The sequence below is a fragment of the Nerophis ophidion genome, linkage group LG27, assembly GCF_033978795.1.
Source record: "Nerophis ophidion isolate RoL-2023_Sa linkage group LG27, RoL_Noph_v1.0, whole genome shotgun sequence".
NCBI classification, from domain to species: domain Eukaryota; kingdom Metazoa; phylum Chordata; class Actinopteri; order Syngnathiformes; family Syngnathidae; genus Nerophis; species Nerophis ophidion.
In genome coordinates, this window is record NC_084637.1 from 416,210 (window position 1) to 436,652 (window position 20,443).

Sequence of the window (20,443 nt, forward strand, 5' to 3'; positions counted from 1 at the left end):
TATCACGACACAACAATAGTACTAAAATCTCTCAACATGCATTATCGTGATACAACAATAGTACTAAAATCTCTCAACATGCATTATCACGACACAACAATAGTACTAAAATCTCTCAACATGCATTATCACGACACAACAATAGTACTAAAATCTCTCAACATGCATTATCACGACACAACAATAGTACTACAATCTCTCAACATGCATTATCACGACACAAAAATAGTACTAAAATCTCTCAACATGCATTATCACGACACAACAATAGTACTAAAATCTCTCAACATGCATTATCGTGATACAACAATAGTACTAAAATCTCTCAACATGCATTATCACGACACAACAATAGTACTAAAATCTCTCGACATGCATTATCGTGATACAACAATAGTACTAAAATCTCTCAACATGCATTATCACGACACAACAGTAGTACTAAAATCTCTCAACATGCATTATCGTGATACAACAATAGTACTAAAATCTCTCAACATGCATTATCACGACACAACAATAGTACTAAAATCTCTCAACATGCATTATCACGACACAACAATAGTACTAAAATCTCTCAACATGCATTATCACGACACAACAATAGTAATAAAATCTCTCAACATGCATTATCACAACACAACAATAGTACTACAATCTCTCAACATTCATTATCACGACAGCGCTCCTGTCAGATTCTTTTTACACAAAGGATAATTTTTTGCCCTACAGACTCAGTTATTTATGACTAAATAATAGTTCACCACCTGTAATTTGCGCCTGCCAGTCATACACAATTTGGCATCACCTGGAATATAAAAATAGTGCAGTGTGGGTGACTGCGTTGTACATGGAAATGTGCAATGTATTCATAACACAATCGGAACTTAGTATGTCGTTTCCAGCACCTCAATTGGAAATGCTCTCTCATCACCCACTCCAAAGACATAAAAGTGAAGCTTAAATAATACATCTAATATTGTGCAAATGTTAGTTTCTTTCACCAATTAGATTTACAAGGTGAAAGTAATATAAGACATTGGATATATCAAGCATTCGTTTAAAAATACATTTTGACGATTATGGCTAACAGTTTGTGAAAACCTTGAATTGAAAATCTCAGAAAATTAAAGGTTTTCAAAAACTGTAAGCATTGATCATGAAAATAATAACAAATAAAGGCTTGATATATCTCATTTTGCATGTAATGTGTTTGCATCTTATTAATTTCTCATTTGAAGTTGAATTGCAGAAATGAATGGACGTTTGCACGATATTTAAATGTATTGCGTTTCACCTGTAATTGATGCAACTTTAAACACAAGGCCCAGGGCACCACGGGTAGGTAGATTTCAGTAGCCTGGAGGCGAAGGAAATGAAGGTTATGACATATGAATGAGTCCTAAGACTTTGTGGTGGCATTTTGGAAGAATAAAAACACAATAATGTCATTGTTGTGGGAGGTTTAGAGAGTTTTAACCTACCTTTGCAGCTCAGCATCTGTTTGACAGCCGAGTACAGCTTTACTGTAAAACAAATAATACCTTAAGAACTACATAACACTATTTATTTGATTAGAGTACAGCACTTACAAAGAATCAAATTACAATTAATTACACGCAAAGTTTAGATTGTGCACTCCTGGAGAAGAATACAATCATTTAGGAGAGAAAAAATGAACTATGTAAGCCACATTGTATGAAAGCCTCCAGAACTCTTTAATTGTCTTCTGGGCCTTACAAGTATTCATTTAAAACCTATGCAAATATCATCACAACTTTAGAATGGAATCATTTAACCCTAAGGAAGCAATCAAGGTTTTTTATTGCATTTACAGTAAAATCTGTGTCAAAACATGAGTGTTTGAAACATTTCTCAAAGTCATTGCTTTAGCAAACAATAAACCTCACCGCATGCCACTTTTCAAACCAAATAGTCATCTTCATTTATCAGGTGTCGTTTCTTAATTGAATCAGTCACCCAAGAGTCTCTGACAATTTTAAACTTCTTCTTAAAGCTGCGCCTGGACTTCCTCAACGCCTCAAGTCTGGTTTCCTCTGCGATGACAACATGCGACACCCCTTCTTCCAACTTCTGCACCACTGTGCCTCCATAGTAACGGAACTCCAGGCCTCGAATATCCAAAGAGCTAGCGTTTCTATCAAAATAAACTGTGAAAGGTCTGAACATACTGGTCGGAAGGTCATCCCAGCCATATCGCTCTTCTACCTGGCAGACATTTGCAGCCCTTAGTCCAGTGCTCCTCTTTCCAACGCGGCCAAACACTTCCCGAAGTTGCTGCACATCAGTGTCTGCAAAATAGCTGTCGCCATAGCTGTCATACTCCTTAGTGAAGCGCTCCTTGGTGGGCGGTGACATGTGGATCATGTGGCGGGGTTGCCATGGAACAAATTGCTTCTGCTCCAGGCACTCCAGCAGCCAGGAGGCCCACACTACATCATGTTGGTTGGACAAAATCAGGTTTTTCACACGCATGTTTTCCAAGCCGGCGATCACACAATAGGTGTCTTGTCCCGGGTTCTGAACGACTGTACCACCACAACTAAAAGAAAGACAACACAGACATTTTATTCTAGTACGTAACTATACCACCTTGGCTTGTCATTTTCATCATGTTTCAATTTACTTACCTGGCCAGACCCTTCTCCAGCTTGGCTTTCGGATGATCCTGTGTCCCATTGAGTATGCAGAACTCCAAATCCTGAAAGATGTCTGTCTCTTTGGTAACAGCCGAGAGATCCTGGGGCTTAAAGTGGTCTATTATTTCGACCATCTTCTTGATTTTGGCAGGCACTTTGCGCTTTTTTCTCTGTGGTTCGCCAGCAACGTCAATATGAAGGTGCCGCGAGGCGAGTTTCCCTGATGCCTTGTTAGAGAAATGGTTCAGCTCTGCTAGGGTCATGCACTGATGCCACTCCTTGTCGTTACGGATATTTTCTATCCTCGGAAAGCGCAGTGTGCAGTTGGTTTTATACATGTCGCTGCTGACTATCTCAGCCGCCTTCACTTGCAAGATGACCGAGTTGCATGGCTCGATATAGACTTCAGGCTTCTCAGTTGCACAAAGAATGTTGGATGGTGGGTCATTTTTTCTGTAAACTTTCCAGTGCTTTGCAAGCCTTAGGCCAAGGTCATACAGCTCTTTCATCGTGTAGCCAGAACCAATGCGGCAGAGCGTATGAAAAAGGGAAGGTTTCTCACCGGGCTCTGCTGCTTCGGCAACAGCACATAGAAAATGGGACATCATACCGCCACGTTTTCCTTTACCCCAATAGCCGCCAACAATTAGAACATCAAGCTTATCCATCAAGCCATCCACATATTCTGGCTTTATTTTCAACCATCCCTCACCTCTTTTGTCCGGTTTGTACAAAGATAACGGATTCTTTACCATGATTCCCTCTTCTCGGTTGTCTATGGCATCATTAAGGGAATTCACCACCTCCTGCATAGTTCTGGCTTCTGTTTTGGGCACCAAGTGGATTCTTCCATGAACCGGAGTGAAAACTGTCTGTAAGATCTCATGACGTTTTTTCAGCACTTCATTGCCAAGCTTTTGGCCGTTGACTAAAAGCACGTCAAACACGCAGTAGCAGGTCTGCAACTCTGAATCTTCCATCAATCTCTTAATGTCAAACTTGCTCCCTTTCTGCATGAAAGTCTTTGTGGTCGGGTTGTAAGCCATCATCTCTCCGTCAAGGATACAAGTGACAATGTGGCTTTTAAAGACATTGTGTATGTATGGTGTCAGTGAGCCCTCTAAAGGCGATCCACCGAACTGCTGTGTATATTCAAAGGCATTCCGGCTAAAGTACTTGTAAACTTCGCCATCTTTATGCAGTTGTATTCGCTCACCATCCAACTTGGTTTCGATGTAAAAAGGGCTGTTTTCCATTTGCTTCTCTACATTTCGGATGTTAGACACACCTGCCAACATGGGCTTGAAGGCAGAGAAAAGTCCAATGGAAACCTCACTCAAAGACACTGAGGGGTTGTGGAGCTGCTGACACACCTTGTTCAAGTCCGTGGTCACATTGTAAAGCTCAGCAGCATCTGGGTGGAAGACTTGAAGGACAGTTTCCTTGCTGATGCCGAGCTTCATGTCCTTCACAATTATTCTAATGAGCCATTTCTGCTCAAGAGCAGAACTCTGTTGAATTAGGTGTAGCAGACTTTGTTTTACAAGATCTTTTTTCTTGCTAGCGTTGTTGATGGCCACCGAATCCAGAAAGTCATTAACTTCTTGAAGGCTGAGCTTTCCTTGCCCGGTGCAGCGTTTCTTTAGCACAAAGTATGCCATGCCAGCAAAGTCGCCCGACTCTCCTTGGGAGGTGGTTGGCGCGCGGTAGTTTAACAGTTTATTGGCTTCCGGGCCATTCTTTGGGAGGCATAGTACATCAATGTAAAGTTTAGCCAACATGCTTTCCTTTATGCCATATGCCATTCGCTCTCTCTCAAATGAAGGAACGATGAGACGCATTGCCGGGTAGAAAGAGTCTGTTGTTTTGGTGTCATCTTTATGCAGGGCGCAATGGAACTCCCTCCACGACTTAATAAAATCGCCAAGGATCTTGGTCTTTTCTGGACGCAGTTTTGACTTCTGGATCTTTTCGAAAGTGTTGCACAGGTGTAGAAAGGGAACTTGAGCAGCAACAACAGATGGCTGATCAGATGGATCCCTTTTAGACCATCCCTCCATTTTTATCTGTATCAGATAGCAAAATGTTCAGTCGGTCAACAAGTAATTAATACAGCTCATTCTTAAAATCAATTAAACAAATACATAAATGATTGAACCCTATGAAGTTATGAACTAAATTTAAATGACAAAATTTATCATTTTTTGTTCAGACGTGAAGACTGTGTGATGATTATTAGGGACGGGTGATATGGTCTAAATGTATATTGCAATAAAAATTGCAGCCAATCCATCCATCCATTTTCTACCGCTTGTCCCGTTCGGGGTCACGGGGGGTGCTGGAGCCTATCTCAGCTGAATTCGGGCAGAGGGCGGGGTACACCCTGGACAAGTCGCCACCTCATCACAGGGCCAACACAGATAGACAGACGACATTCACACTCACGTTCACACACGAGGGACCATTTAGTGTTGCCAATCAACCTATGCCCAGGTGCATGTTTTTGGCGGTGGGAGGAAGCCGGAGAACATGCAGACTTCACACAGAAAGATCCCGAGCCCGAGATTGAATCCAGGACTACTCAGGACCTTCGAATTGTGAGGCACATGCACTAACCTTTGTCCCACCGTGCTGCCCATTGCATCCAATGTATATCAGAATACATTATTTGGCATACAAGTGATAACAGTACTGCGATGAAGTGGCGACTTGTCCAGGGTGTACCCCGCTTTCCACCCGATTGTAGCTGAGATAGGCACCAGCGCCCCCCGTGACTCCAAAGGGAATAGGTGGTAGAAAATGGATGGATGTATGGGTGACAACAGTACCATTTCAAAACTCCCAACTTGGCTGCTGAGATACGCAGTAACATATTGTAACATTTCTGCTAGGGCTAGGCGATATATCGATATACGCGATATATCGCGGGTTTGTCTCTGTGCGATATAGAAAATGACTATATCGTAATATCCGAGTATAGGTTCTCACGCAGTTGTTTTTAGCTGCGGGCATTACACTACAGGCCTTTCCCACTCCTTCTTGTGTCTCCTTCTCACAGAGTATAAGCGCAGGTTCTTACACACGTCACATACTGTCTGTCACCTCAAACGTCACATACGTATACGCCCTCGCCCGATATGACCTTTATGATCATTCATCAACAACAATATGACCTTTACAATCATTCGTCAACAATAGTATGACCTTTACAATCATTCATCAACAACAATATGACCTTTACAATCATTCATCAACAATAGTATGACCTTTACAATCATTCATCAACAACAATATGTCCTTTACAATCATTCAACAACAATATGTCCTTTACAATCATTCATCAACAATAGTATGACCTTTACAATCATTCATCAACAACAATATGACCTCTAAAATCATTCATAAACAACAATATCACCTTTACAATTATTCATCAACAATAGTATAACCTTTGCAATCATTCATCAACTACAATATGACCTTTACAATCATTCATCAACAACATGACCTTTACAATCATTCATCAACAATAGTATGACCTTTACAATCATTCATCAACAACAATATGACCTTTACAATCATTCATCAACAACAATATGACCTTTACAATCATTCATCAACAACATGACCTTTACAATCATGCATCAACAATAGTATGACCTTTACAATCATTCATCAACAACATGACCTTTACAATCATTCATCAACAATAGTATGACCTTTACAATCATTCATCGACAACAATATGACCTTTACAATCATTCATCAACAACAATATGACATTTACAATTATTCATCAACAATAGTATGACCCTTGCAATCATTCATCAACAACAATATGACCTTTACAATTATTCATCAACAATAGTATGACCCTTGCAATCATTCATCAACAACATGACCTTTACAATCATTCATCAACAACAATATGACCTTTACAATCATTCATCAACAACATGACCTTTACTATCATTCATCAACAATAGTATGACCTTTACAATCATTCATCAACAACATGACCTTTAAAATCATTCATCAACTACAATATAACCTTTACTATCATTCATCAACAATAGTATGACCTTTACAATCATTCATCAACAACATGACCTTTAAAATCATTCATCAACTACAATATAACCTTTACAATCATTCATCAACAACATGACCTTTACAATCATTCATCAACAATAGTATGACCTTTACAATCATTCATTAACAACAATAAGACCTTTACAATCATTCATCAACAACAATATGACCTTTACAATCATTCATCAACAACAATATGACCTTTACGATCATTCATCAACAACATGACCTTTACAATCATTCATCAACAATAGTATGACCTTTACAATCATTCATTAACAATAGTATGACCTTTACAATCATTCATCAAACATTGTATGACCTTTATAATCATTTATTAATTTATTAACAACAATACGACCTTTACAATCATTCATCAACAATAGTATGACCTTTACAATCATTTATTAACAACAATACGACCTTTACAATCATTCATCAACAATAGTATGACCTTTACAATCATTCATCAACAACATGACCTTTAATATCATTCATTACAATAGTATGAATGAATGAATGAATGAATGAAATAAGTTTATTTCTGTCATATAATCAATCAAATCAATCAACCATTTTGTGTGATCAGTTTTACAGTACATGTTATATGTATACAATAATGCGAATTTACACACGAAAGAAAAGAAAAAGAATGACCAAAAAGGAATAGGCTGAAGCCAAAGCTTATATTTGCCTATCCTATACCTTCACAGAAGATTAGATTGCCTGGAACATCAACGTTAAAAGAAAAAAACATCAAAAATCAATGGGATGAAAGTAATTGTTACTATATTTTATAATTTTCAATTATTTCACCTTTCAATGTTTTCTTAAACCTTACCAAAGAAGTGCATGTCTTTAGCTCATCACTGAGCTTCTTCCACCATTTAATTCCTAAAACTGTAATACATTTGTATTTTATATTTGTTTGTTCTCGCCTTACCTATTTCAAAAATTGATATCCCCCGTAAATTATAGATTTCTCCTCTTAAATGAAATAGCCTGAGAATACAAGCTGGAAGGCTGTTGTTCTTTACTCCAAACATAATTTCCATGTTTTTTTAAAAACACAATGTCTGAAAATGTTAACACATTTGAACTTATAAATAATGGATTGGTATGTTCATAGTAGCAGGCTTTGTGTATTATTCTAATGACCCTTTTTGGAAGTTTTATTATTGGGTCTATGTTTGTTTTATAAACATTTCCCTCAATTTCATCACAATACGTTAAATATGGAAACATAAAAGAATAATACAACATGTGCAGGCATGTCTTATTCAGCATGTGTCTTACTTTAAAAAGAATAGCAATAGATTTGGATATTTTTCCTTTTATATATTCAATATGCGGTTTCCAACACAGTTTATGATCAATTATTATTCCCAAGAATTTAGTTTCAAATACTCAATCAATTTCCACTTGATTTAATTTTAATTTAGCTTCACAATTTGTCCTTGCACCACTAAACACCATAAATTTAGTTTTCTTATCATTTAATGATAACTTATTAATATCAAACTACTTTATTAGCTGAATTAACTCAACCTCTATTATCCTCAACACTTCCTTCAAGTCTTCTCCTGAACAATAAACATTTGTATACTCTGTAAACATAATACATTTCAATTTATTAGATACTGAACAAATATCCTTTAGGTAGAGTATAAATAACTTAGGTCCCAATACCGAGCCTTGTGGAACCCCACAAGTTACTCTTCTTGGCTGTGATTTAGTCTTATTCATTTCCACATATTGAGATCTGTTACTTAAATAACTACTTAACCACTGTTGCGAAACACCTCTTATGCCATATTTTTCCAATTTCTGCAGAAGTAAGGAATGATGGATTGTGTCAAAAGCTTTACATAAGTCAATAAATACTCCAATGGTGTGTTGCTTGGTTTCTATTGCTGTAGTTATGTTTTCTACAAAGTCCATCACTACTCGGGATGTAGATCGATTACTCCTGAAGCCACACTGATGCTCATTCAATAGCTCATGTTTGTCAATAAACTTATCAAGTCTATTTACAAATAATTTTTCAAGAATGTTTGCAAATTGAGGTAGTAAGGACACAGGTCTGTAATTTGAGACCATATGTTTATCACCATTTTTATAAATTGGAATAACTTTTGCGATTTTCATTTTGTCAGGAAAAATTCCAGTTGATAAAGATTTATTGCATATATAAGTAAACGGCTTCAGGACACAATCCATCACTTCTTTGACAAGTGACATATCCACCTTGTTACCATCGACAGATTTTTTTATTTTTAAACTTTCTGACCACTTCTGACACATCACTTTCACAAACTCCACCAAGAAACATTGAATTGTTTATGTGAGATACAGGCTTTAACTTTTTCTCATGCTTCATTTTTAAATTAATATTTTTTACCAAATTTGGGCCAACATTCACAAAAAACTTATTGAATTCCTCAGCTATTTCTTCTATATTTTCAATAATTGAGTTGTCATCTTTTACCAGATATGCTGTAAAGTCCTTATTGCTAGATTTTTTAATCATAGTATTAAGCACATGCCAGGTTTCAATGATATTATTTTTATGTTTATGCAGCAATTGTTCATAATAGTTTTTTTGTTGCAGCCTCATGATACATGTCAATCTGTTTTTATACTTTTTATATTTGTCCTCATTTTCCTTTGTTCGATTCTTAATAAATTCCTTGTAAAGTCTTTTTTTTTTTTACAGGCTTTTACTAAACCCCTTGTTATCCATGGTTTTTCCCTCGTTTTAGTATTTTGCTTATATTCTCTCAATGGACAATGATGGTCATAAAGTGTCAGAAATATATCCAGGAATGTATCGTATGCTTCATTAGTATCCTCCACAAAAACATTTTGCCAGTCTTGATTTAAAAGATCAGCTTTGAATGCATTAACTGCTTCTGGTGATTTTATTCTAACAAAATTATTTATTTGTCTTTTTGTGTGTAAGTTTGGCTCGTTGTTCATTTGGATCACTGTAAAAACAGGCAAGTGATCACTTACATCAGTCACTAATAGTCCACTTTTTCTCTTCCCATCAAATACATTTATAAACATATTATCAATTAATGTTAGGCTGTCCTTTGTTATTCTGCTAGGTTTTACAATTAGTGGAAAGAAACTCAAGCTAAACATAAGATTAACAAAATCAGTGGTTTTCATGTGATCATTATATTTCATCAAATCAATGTTAAAGTCACCACAAATCAAGATCATCTTATCATTATATTTTTCATATAACTCGAACATTTTCTTATTAAATTGATCAATGCATGTTCCAACAACAATATGACCTTTACAATCATTCATCAACAACAATATGACCTTTACAATTATTCATCAACAATAGTATGACCTTTACAATCATTCATCAACAACAATATGACCTTTACAATTATTCATCAACAATAGTATGACCTTTACAATCATTCATCAACAACAATATGACATTTACAATCATTCATCAACTACAATATGACCTTTACAATCATTCATCAGCAACATGACCTTTACAATCATTCATCAACAATAGTATGACCTTTACAATCATTAATCAACAACAATATGACCTTACAATCATTAATCAACAACAATATGACCTTTACAATCACTCATCAACAACATGACCTTTACAATCACTCATCAACAACAATGTGACCTTTACACTCATTCATCAGCAACAATAAGACTTTTACAATCATTCATCAACAACAATATGACCTTTACAATCATTCATCAACAATAGTATGGCCTTTACAATCATTCATCAACAACATGACCTTTACAATCATTCATCAACAACAGTTTGACCTTTACAACCATTCATCAACAACAGTTTGACCTTTACAACCATTCATCAACAATAGTATGACCTTTACAATCATTCATCAACAACAATATGACATTTACAATCATTCATCAACAACAATATGACCTTTACAATCATCCATCAACAATAGTATGACCTTTACAATCATTCATCAACAACAATATGACCTTTACAATCATTCATCAACAACAACATGACCTTTATAATCATTCATCAACAATAGTATTTCCTTTACAATCATTCATCAACAATAGTATTACCTTTACAATCATTCATCAACAACAACATGACCTTTACAATCATTCATCAACAATAGTATTACCTTTACAATCATTCATCAACAATAGTATTACCTTTACAATCATTCATCAACAACAACATGACCTTTACAATCATTCATCAACAATAGTATTACCTTTACAATCATTCATCAACAATAGTATGACCTTTACAATCATTCATCAACAATAGTATGACCTTTACAATCATTCATCAACAATAGTATGACCTTTACAATCATTCATCAACAACAATATGACCTTTACAATCATTCATCAACAACAATATGACCTTTGCAATTATTCATCAACAATAGTATCACCTTTACAATCATTCATCAACAACAATATGACCTTTACAATCATTCATCAACAACAACATGACCTTTACAATCATTCAACAACAATAGTATGACCTTTAGAATCATTCATCAACAACAACATGACCTTTAGAATCATTCATCAACAACAATATGACCTTTGCAATTATTCATCAACAATAGTATCACCTTTACAATCATTCATCAACAGCAACATGACCTTTACAATCATTCATCAACAATAGTATGACCTTTACAATCATTCATCAACAATAGTATGACCTTTACAATCATTCATCAACAACAATATGACCTTTACAATCATTCATCAACAACAATATGACCTTTGCAATTATTCATCAACAATAGTATGACCTTTACAATCATTCATCAACAATAGTATGACCTTTACAATCATTCATCAACAACAACAATAGTATCACCTTTACAATCATTCATCAACAACAACAATAGTATCACCTTTACAATCATTCATCAACAACAATATGACCTTTACAATCATTCATCAACAACAATATGACCTTTACAATCATTCATCAACAACAATATGACCTTTGCAATTATTCATCAACAATAGTATCACCTTTACAATCATTCATTAACAACAACAATAGTATGACCTTTACAATCATTCATCAACAATAGTATGACCTTTACAATCATTCATCAACAACAATATGACCTTTACAATCATTCATCAACAATAGTATGACCTTTACAATCATTCATCAACAACAATATGACCTTTACAATCATTAATCAACAACAATATGACCTTTGCAATTATTCATCAACAATAGTATCACCTTTACAATCATTCATTAACAACAACAATAGTATGACCTTTACAATCATTCATCAACAATAGTATGACCTTTACAATCATTCATCAACAATATTATGACCTTTACAATCATTCATCAACAATAGTATGACCTTTACAATCATTCATCAACAATAGTATGACCTTTACAATCATTCATCAACAATAGTATGACCTTTACAATCATTCATCAACAACAATATGACCTTTACAATCATTCATCAACAATAGTATGACCTTTACAATCATTCATCAACAACAATATGACCTTTACAATCATTCATCAACAACAATATGACCTTTGCAATTATTCATCAACAATAGTATCACCTTTACAATCATTCATTAACAACAACAATAGTATGACCTTTACAATCATTCATCAACAATAGTATGACCTTTACAATCATTCATCAACAATGTTATGACCTTTACAATCATTCATCAACAATAGTATGACCTTTACAATCATTCATCAACAATAGTATGACCTTTACAATCATTCATCAACAATAGTATGACCTTTACAATCATTCATCAACAATAGTATGACCTTTACAATCATTCATCAACAATAGTATGACCTTTACAATCATTCATCAACAATAGTATGACCTTTACAATCATTCATCAACAACAATATGACGTTTACAATCATTCATCAACAATAGTATCACCTTTACAATCATTCATTAACAACAACAATAGTATGACCTTTACAATCATTCATCAACAATAGTATGACCTTTACAATCATTCATCAACAATAGTATGACCTTTACAATCATTCATCAACAATAGTATGACCTTTACAATCATTCATCAACAACATTATGACCTTTACAATCATTCATTAACAACAACAATAGTATGACCTTTACAATCATTCATCAACAATAGTATGACCTTTACAATCATTCATCAACAATAGTATGACCTTTACAATCATTCATCAACAATAGTATGACCTTTACAATCATTCATCAACAATAGTATGACCTTTACAATCATTCATCAACAACAATATGAATCCAAGTGCGTGCTTGGTTGAACTAACAATTCCAAAGCTTAGGTTTGTGAAAGGAGCTCGGTGAAGGTTATTTGCAAGGCTGTAAAGAGCAGCCAGTAAGTATGTGTGTCCAGTGACAGAAACAATGTGTGATTAACAGCTTTTGGTGAAGGTTATTTGGACGAACTTGTTACCTTGTGGTCCGCAGGCAGGCGACCTCAACACTTCCTGCTCCTTTCAATGCGCCTCTTTCAAAACATTCCCCGAGAAACAAGAGCGGAACAAATGTAAGCCTGGATTCAAACAGCGCAGTTTCCGGTTCCGGTGACGTATGCATCTCGCGCGCTGTTCATTTGGAGGGTCTTTTTTATTTATTTATTTTTTTATTAGGAGGGTCTTCATTGTCGAAGGTGAGGTGTGTGACGTGAATGGACCCGGCGGACTTGGCATCATGACTCCTTGACTCCATGACTCCATGACTCCATGACTCATGACGTCAAGGCACTTTCAACACCGGCGAAATATGTCACGGAAAGAAAAGGAAAGCAAGTAGACAAGATTACTGCCGCCAAACCTTCAAAATACGTTTCTCCTTCCCGTGAAAACATGTATTTAACATGGAGGTGATGTATTGTATAAATATGCCGTTTATGGCAGGCCTGGGCTATTATTTAGACTCGGGGGCCAGTTTTAGGAAACACAAATGTATCTGGGGGGCAGTATGTCTGTTTTTAGGAACACTAATACAACAACTCACAATGTCAGCGTGAATGCTAAAAACGTTACGACAGACCGCCTTAAAAAAAACAGAATGGAATTTTACGTACTAAAAAAACACATGTTTTCCAACACTTTTTGCGGTTTATTATTATTTTAATTTATCGTGTATCGGTATATTATTTTGCTCTTCTCCACAATGATTTAATATCTTCTTTGTTGTTGTTTTGTTGTGTGCTGAAGAGTTGAAATAAGTTTAAAGTAGTCCGGCAGTGGTGCTAATACACGATTAGGTGGTGACATGTTGCAAGGGGACGCAGCATGGAGCGCTACTGGCGAGACGCGGGGCCGCCATCTTGGAGTGGTGATCCTCTCCACTAAGTGCAATTCATTTGTCAGAGCAATGAAGTGTCTGCACATTTCATTCATCTTACTTCACTCAATACCGCTCATTTTCACACACTATTTGTCATACGTGCAGCTATGATAAAGGACACATGCTTTATTATTCATAGTTTGCTTGACAGTAATAGAATATTATTTTATGCTATAAGTGACCAGATCAAAACTGGGAATATAATCCCAGAGAAGGGGGATAAAACGGTCAGATATTTTTAAATTGAAGAAACAATATGATTAGGTTATAAATCAATCAATGATTATTTATATAGTCCTAAATCACTAGTGTCTCAAAGGGCTGTACAAACCACAACGACATCCTCGGTAGAGCCCACATAAGGGCAAGGAAAACTCACACCCAGTGGGACGTCGGTGACAATGATGACTATAAGAAACCTTGGAGAGGACCGCATATGTGGGTTTCCCCCTCTAGGGGAACCGAAAGCAATGGATGTCGAGCAGGTCTAACACGATACTGTGAAAGTTCAATCCATAGCGGATCCAACACAACCGTGAGAGTCCAGTCCAAAGTGGATCCAACACAGCAGATAGAGTCCCGTCCACAGTGGAGCCAGCAGGAAACCATCACAAGCGGCGGCGGATCAGCAGCGCAGGGATGTCCCAACCAATACACAGGTGTGTATGTATATATATATATATATATATATATATATATATATATATATATATATGTATATGTATGTGTGTATATATATATATATATATATATATATATATATATATATATATATATATATATATATATATATGTATATATATATGTATATGTATGTGTGTATATATATATATATATGTATGTATATATATTTATATATATATATATGTATGTATATATATATATATTTATTTATATATATATATATATATATATATATATATATATATATATATATATATATATATATATATATATATATATATATATATATATGTCCTACATAAACAATGTATGAAAACATCCATCCATTTTCTACCGCTTATTCACTTTGGGGTGGCAGGGGGCGCTGGTGCCTACATTAGATATCTATATATCTTTTAGACTGTATCTCTGTTGCTGCAGCAGCAGAGATTTTATTCTGTCTTGACACTTTGTATTGATATTTTGTCTTACATTCTTCCCTTAAATGATCATGTTGACAGTGATTGTTTTATATGTATTTATATGTACCCTCACCCCCCTACACAATCTGGACTGTGGTCCTAACTTTTACCTCTGTTGGCTTTTACAATCTTAATCTTCATCATTTATTTCAACTTCGATCATCTTAGTCAGCTGAGATAGGCTCCAGCACCCCCCGCAACCTCAAAAAGGACAAGCGGGTAGAAGATGGATGGATGGATGGAAGTATGACATTTTTTAATGTAATTATTTTTATTGACAAGCAATTCTCTTATTGTCCTACTCTTGTTTGCTAGCGGCTAGGATTTCAGTACTGTTGAAGATTTTTCCTTCTTCTCAACTCTGTGCTAATATTATTTTCACAAAAAACAACCAATAGTACATTAATGTTAAATCTTACTTGTCAAAAGTAATCTCCCGATTCCTATGTTCATTTGACTCTGCTCATTTGAGCAGGTAAACACTGAACACTATCTTTGTTTTCTACCTGTCAACTGTCAGTTTAGCATCTTTGTTTTATACTGTCAACTGTCAGTTTAGCATCTTTGTTTTCTACCTGTCAACTGTCAGTTTAGCATCTTTGTTTTCTACTGTCAACTGTCGGTTTAGCATCTTTGTTTTCTACCTGTCAACTGTCAGTTTAGCATCTTTGTTTTCTACTGTCAACTGTCGGTTTAGCATCTTTGTTTTCTACCTGTCAACTGTCACTTTGGCATCTTTGTTTTCTACCTGTCAACTGTCACTTTAGCATCTTTGTTTTCTACATGCAAACTGTCAGTTTAGCATATTTGTTTTCTACCTGTCAACTGTCAGTTTAGCATCTTTGATTTCTGCCTGTCAACTGTCAGTTTAGCATCTTTGTTTTCTACCTGTCAACTGTCAGTTTAGCATCTTTGTTTTCTACCAGTCAACTGTCACTTTAGCATCTTTGTTTTCTACCTGTCAATTGTCAGTTTAGCATCTTTGTTATCAATCTGTCAACTGTCTGTTTAGCATTTTTGTTTTCTACCTGTCAACTGTCAGTTTAGCATCTTTGTTTTTTACCTGTCAACTGTCAGTTTAGTATCTTTGTTTTCTACCTGTCAACTGTCAGTTTAGCATCTTTGTTTTCTACCTGTCAACTGTCAGTTTAGCATCTTTGTTTTCTACCTGTCAACTGTCACTTTAGCATCTTTGTTTTCTACCTGTCAATTGTCAGTTTAGCATCTTTGTTATCAATCTGTCAACTGTCTGTTTAGCATTTTTGTTTTCTACCTGTCAACTGTCAGTTTAGCATCTTTGTTTTTTACCTGTCAACTGTCAGTTTAGTATCTTTGTTTTCTACCTGTCAACTGTCACTTTAGCATCTTTGTTTTCTACCTGTCAACTGTCAGTTTAGCATCTTTGTTTTCTACCTGTCAACTGTCAGTTTAGCATCTTTGTTTTCTACCTGTCAACTGTCAGTTTAGCATCTTTGTTTTCTACCTGTCAAGTGTCAGTTTAGCATCTTTGTTTTCTACCTGTCAATTGTCTGTTCAGCATCTTTGTTTTCTACCTGTCAACTGTCCGTTTAGCATCTTTGTTTTCTACCTGTCAACTGTCAGTTTAGCATTTTTGTTTTCTACCTGTCAACTGTTACTTTAGCATCTTTGTTTTGTACCTGTCAACTGTCACTTTAGCATTTTAGTTTTGTACCAGTCAACTGTCACTTTAGCATCTTTGTTTTTTACCTGTCAACTGTCAGTTTGGCATATTTGTTATCGATCTGTCAGCTGTCTGTTTAGCATCTTTGTTTTCTACCTGTCAACTGTCAGTTTAGCATCTTTGTTTTGTACCTGTCAACTGTCAGTTTATCATCTTTGTTTTCTACCTGTCAACTGTCAGTTTAGCATCTTGGTTTTTTACCTGTCAACTGTCAGTTTAGCATCTTTTTTTTCTACCTGTCAAGTGTCAGTTTAGCATCTTTGTTTTCTACCTGTCAACTGTCAGTTTAGCATCTTTGTTTTCTACCTGTCAACTGTCAGTTTAGCATCTTTGTTTTCTACCTGTCAACTGTCAGTTTAGCATCTTTGTTTTCTACCTGTCATCCGTCAGTTTAGCATCTTTGTTTTCTACCTGTCAACTGTCAATTTACCATCTTTGTTTTCTACCTGTCAACTGTTACTTTAGCATCTTTGTTTTGTACCTGTCAACTGTAACTTTAGCATCTTTGTTTTTTACCTGTCAACTGTCAGTTTAGCATCTTTTTTTTCTACCTGTCAACTGTCAGTTTAGCATCTTTGTTTTCTACCTGTCAACTGTCAGTTTAGCATCTTTGTTTTCTACCTGTCAATTGTCAGTTTAGCATCTTTGTTTTCTACCTGTCTACTGTCAGTTTAGCATCTTTGTTTTCTACCTGTCAACTGTCAGTTTAGCATCTTTGTTTCCTACCTGTCAACTGTCTGCTTAGCATCTTTGTTTTCTACCTGTCTACTGTCAGTTTAGCATCTTTGTTTTCTACCTGTCAACTGTCAGTTTAGCATCTTTGTTTTCTACCTGTCAACTAACTGTCAGTTTAGCATCTTTGTTTTCTACCTGTCAACTAACTGTCAGTTTAGCATCTTTGTTTTCTACCTGTCAACTTTCAGTTTAGCATCTTTGTTTTCTACCTGTCAACTGTCAGTTTAGCATCTTTGTTTTCTACCTGTCAACTGTCAGTTTAGCATCTTTGTTTCCTACCTGTCAACTGTCAGTTTAGCATCTTTGTTTTCTACCTGTCAACTGTCAGTTTAGCATCTTTGTTTCCTACCTGTCAACTGTCTGCTTAGCATCTTTGTTTTCTACCTGTCTACTGTCAGTTTAGCATCTTTGTTTTCTACCTGTCAACTAACTGTCAGTTTAGCATCTTTGTTTTCTACCTGTCAACTGTCAGTTTAGCATCTTTGTTTTCTACCTGTCAACTGTCAGTTTAGCATCTTTGTTTTCTACCTGTCAACTGTCAGTTTAGCATCTTTGTTTTCTACCTGTCAACTGTCAGTTTAGCATCTTTGTTTTCTACCTGTCAACTGTCAGTTTAGCATCTTTGTTTTCTACCTGTCAACTGTCAGTTTAGCATCTTTGTTTCCTACCTGTCAACTGTCAGTTTAGCATCTTTGTTTTCTACCTGTCAACTGTTAGTGTAGGCTGCTCGCTGGCTCCTCATCACCACTTCAAGATGGCGGCCCGATTTCTAGCATCACAGCAGCCAATGCTGCTTCTACATATAAGATGTCCATGGCGCGAATGGCACCACTTCCCAGAATAGCCTGAAACACTTTGACAAGGATAGACTCCACTTGATCCACTTTGACAAAGTTGGACTCCATTTGATCCACTTTGACCAGGTTGGACTCCTTTTGATCCAATTCGACAAGGTTGGACTCCATTTGATCCGCTTCGACAAGGTTGGACTCCATTTGATCCGCTTTGACCAGGTTGGACTCCATTTGATCCGCTTCGACAAGGTTGGACTCCATTTGATCCACTTTGACAAGGTTGGACTACATTTGATCCGCTTTGACAAGGTTGGACTCCTTTTGATCCAATTCGACAAGGTTGGACTCCATTTGATCCGCTTCGACAAGGTTGGACTCCATTTGATCCGCTTTGACCAGGTTGGACTCCATTTGATCCGCTTCGACAAGGTTGGACTCCATTTGATCCACTTTGACAAGGTTGGACTACATTTGATCCGCTTTGACAAGGTTGGACTCCTTTTGATCCGCTTTGACAAGGTTGGACTCCATTTGATCCACTTTGACCAGGTTAAAGTTTCTAGTTATTATTGTTGGTTTGGGTCTTCCTATTTAATTCTTAGTAATTGTTGGAGGTTTGTGCTTCCTATTGCATTTCTAGTTATTATTGTTTAATTGCTCCAGTTTAACAAACAGTGTTGAACATGTATTTATAGAGTTAACAAGCGGTAGTTGAACATGTATTTATAGAGTTAACAAGTGGTAGTTAAACATGTATTTATAGAGTTAACAAGCGGTAGTTGAACATGTATTTATACAGTTAACAAGCGGTAGTTAAACATGTATTTATAGAGTTAACAAGCGGTAGTTGAACATATATTTATACAGTTAACAAGCGGTAGTTGAACATGTATTTATACAGTTAACAAGCGGTAGTTGAACATGTATTTATAGAGTTAACAAGCGGTAGTTGAACATGTATTTATACAGTTAACAAGCGGTAGTTAAACATGTATTTATAGAGTTAACAAGCGGTAGTTGAACATATATTTATACAGTTAACAAGCGGTAGTTGAACATGTATTTATACAGTTAACAAGCGGTAGTTGAACATGTATTTATAGAGTTAACAAGCGGTAGTTGAACATGTATTTATACAGTTAACAAGCGGTAGTTGAACATGTATTAATAGACTTAACAAGCGGTAGTTGAACATGTATTTATACAGTTAACAAGCGGTAGTTGAACATGTATTTATACAGTTAACAAGCGGTAGTTGAACATGTATTTATAGAGTTAACAAGCGGTAGTTGAACATGTATTTATAGAGTTAACAAGCGGTAGTTGAACATGTATTTATAGAGTTAACAAGCGGTAGTTGAACATGTATTTATACAGTTAACAAGCGGTAGTTGAACATGTATTTATACAGTTAACAAGCGGTAGTTGAACATGTATTTATAGAGTTAACAAGCGGTAGTTGAACATGTATTTATACAGTTAACAAGCGGTAGTTGAACATGTATTTATAGAGTTAACAAGCGGTAGTTGAACATGTATTTATACAGTTAACAAGCGGTAGTTAAACATGTATTTATACAGTTAACAAGCGGTAGTTGAACATGTATTTATACAGTTAACAAGAAGTAGATGAACATGTATTTATACAGTTAACAAGCGGTAGTTGAACATGTATTTATAGAGTTAACAAGCGGTAGTTAAACATGTATTTATACAGTTAACAAGCGGTAGTTGAACATGTATTTATAGAGTTAACAAGCGGTAGTTGAGCATGTATTTATACAGTTAACAAGCGGTAGTTAAACATGTATTTATACAGTTAACAAGCGGTAGTTGAACATGTATTTATACAGTTAACAAGTGGTAGTTGAACATGTATTTATAGAGTTAACAAGCGGTAGTTAAACATGTATTTATACAGTTAACAAGC

General features: G+C 35.7%; 2 protein-coding genes across 6 annotated transcripts in view; one reads left to right on the forward strand and one right to left on the reverse strand.

Moving 5' to 3' along the window:
• Positions 1–1,553: 1,553 nt before the first annotated feature.
• On the reverse strand, positions 1,554–13,382 carry lig4 (ligase IV, DNA, ATP-dependent). Its single transcript, XM_061889106.1, has 3 exons — positions 13,239–13,382; positions 2,652–4,726; positions 1,554–2,563 (listed from the first exon to the last, which is right to left on the reverse strand). Exons 2-3 carry the CDS (start codon positions 4,718–4,720, stop codon positions 1,924–1,926), a joined length of 2,709 nt encoding a protein of 902 aa, XP_061745090.1. The 5' UTR covers positions 4,721–4,726; positions 13,239–13,382; the 3' UTR covers positions 1,554–1,923.
• The window catches only part of LOC133544070 (kalirin-like), a 129,735-nt gene continuing 122,650 nt past the window's right edge, over positions 13,359–20,443 (forward strand). For all 5 annotated transcript variants that reach the window (XR_009804577.1, XR_009804578.1, XM_061889103.1 and 2 more), the window contains exon 1: positions 13,359–14,796. Coding sequence is in view for 3 of the 5 variants with exons in the window: in XM_061889103.1 (XP_061745087.1) it covers positions 14,574–14,796 (223 nt within the window). In the remaining 2 variants the exon portion in view is untranslated. The remainder of the gene's footprint in view (positions 14,797–20,443) is intronic.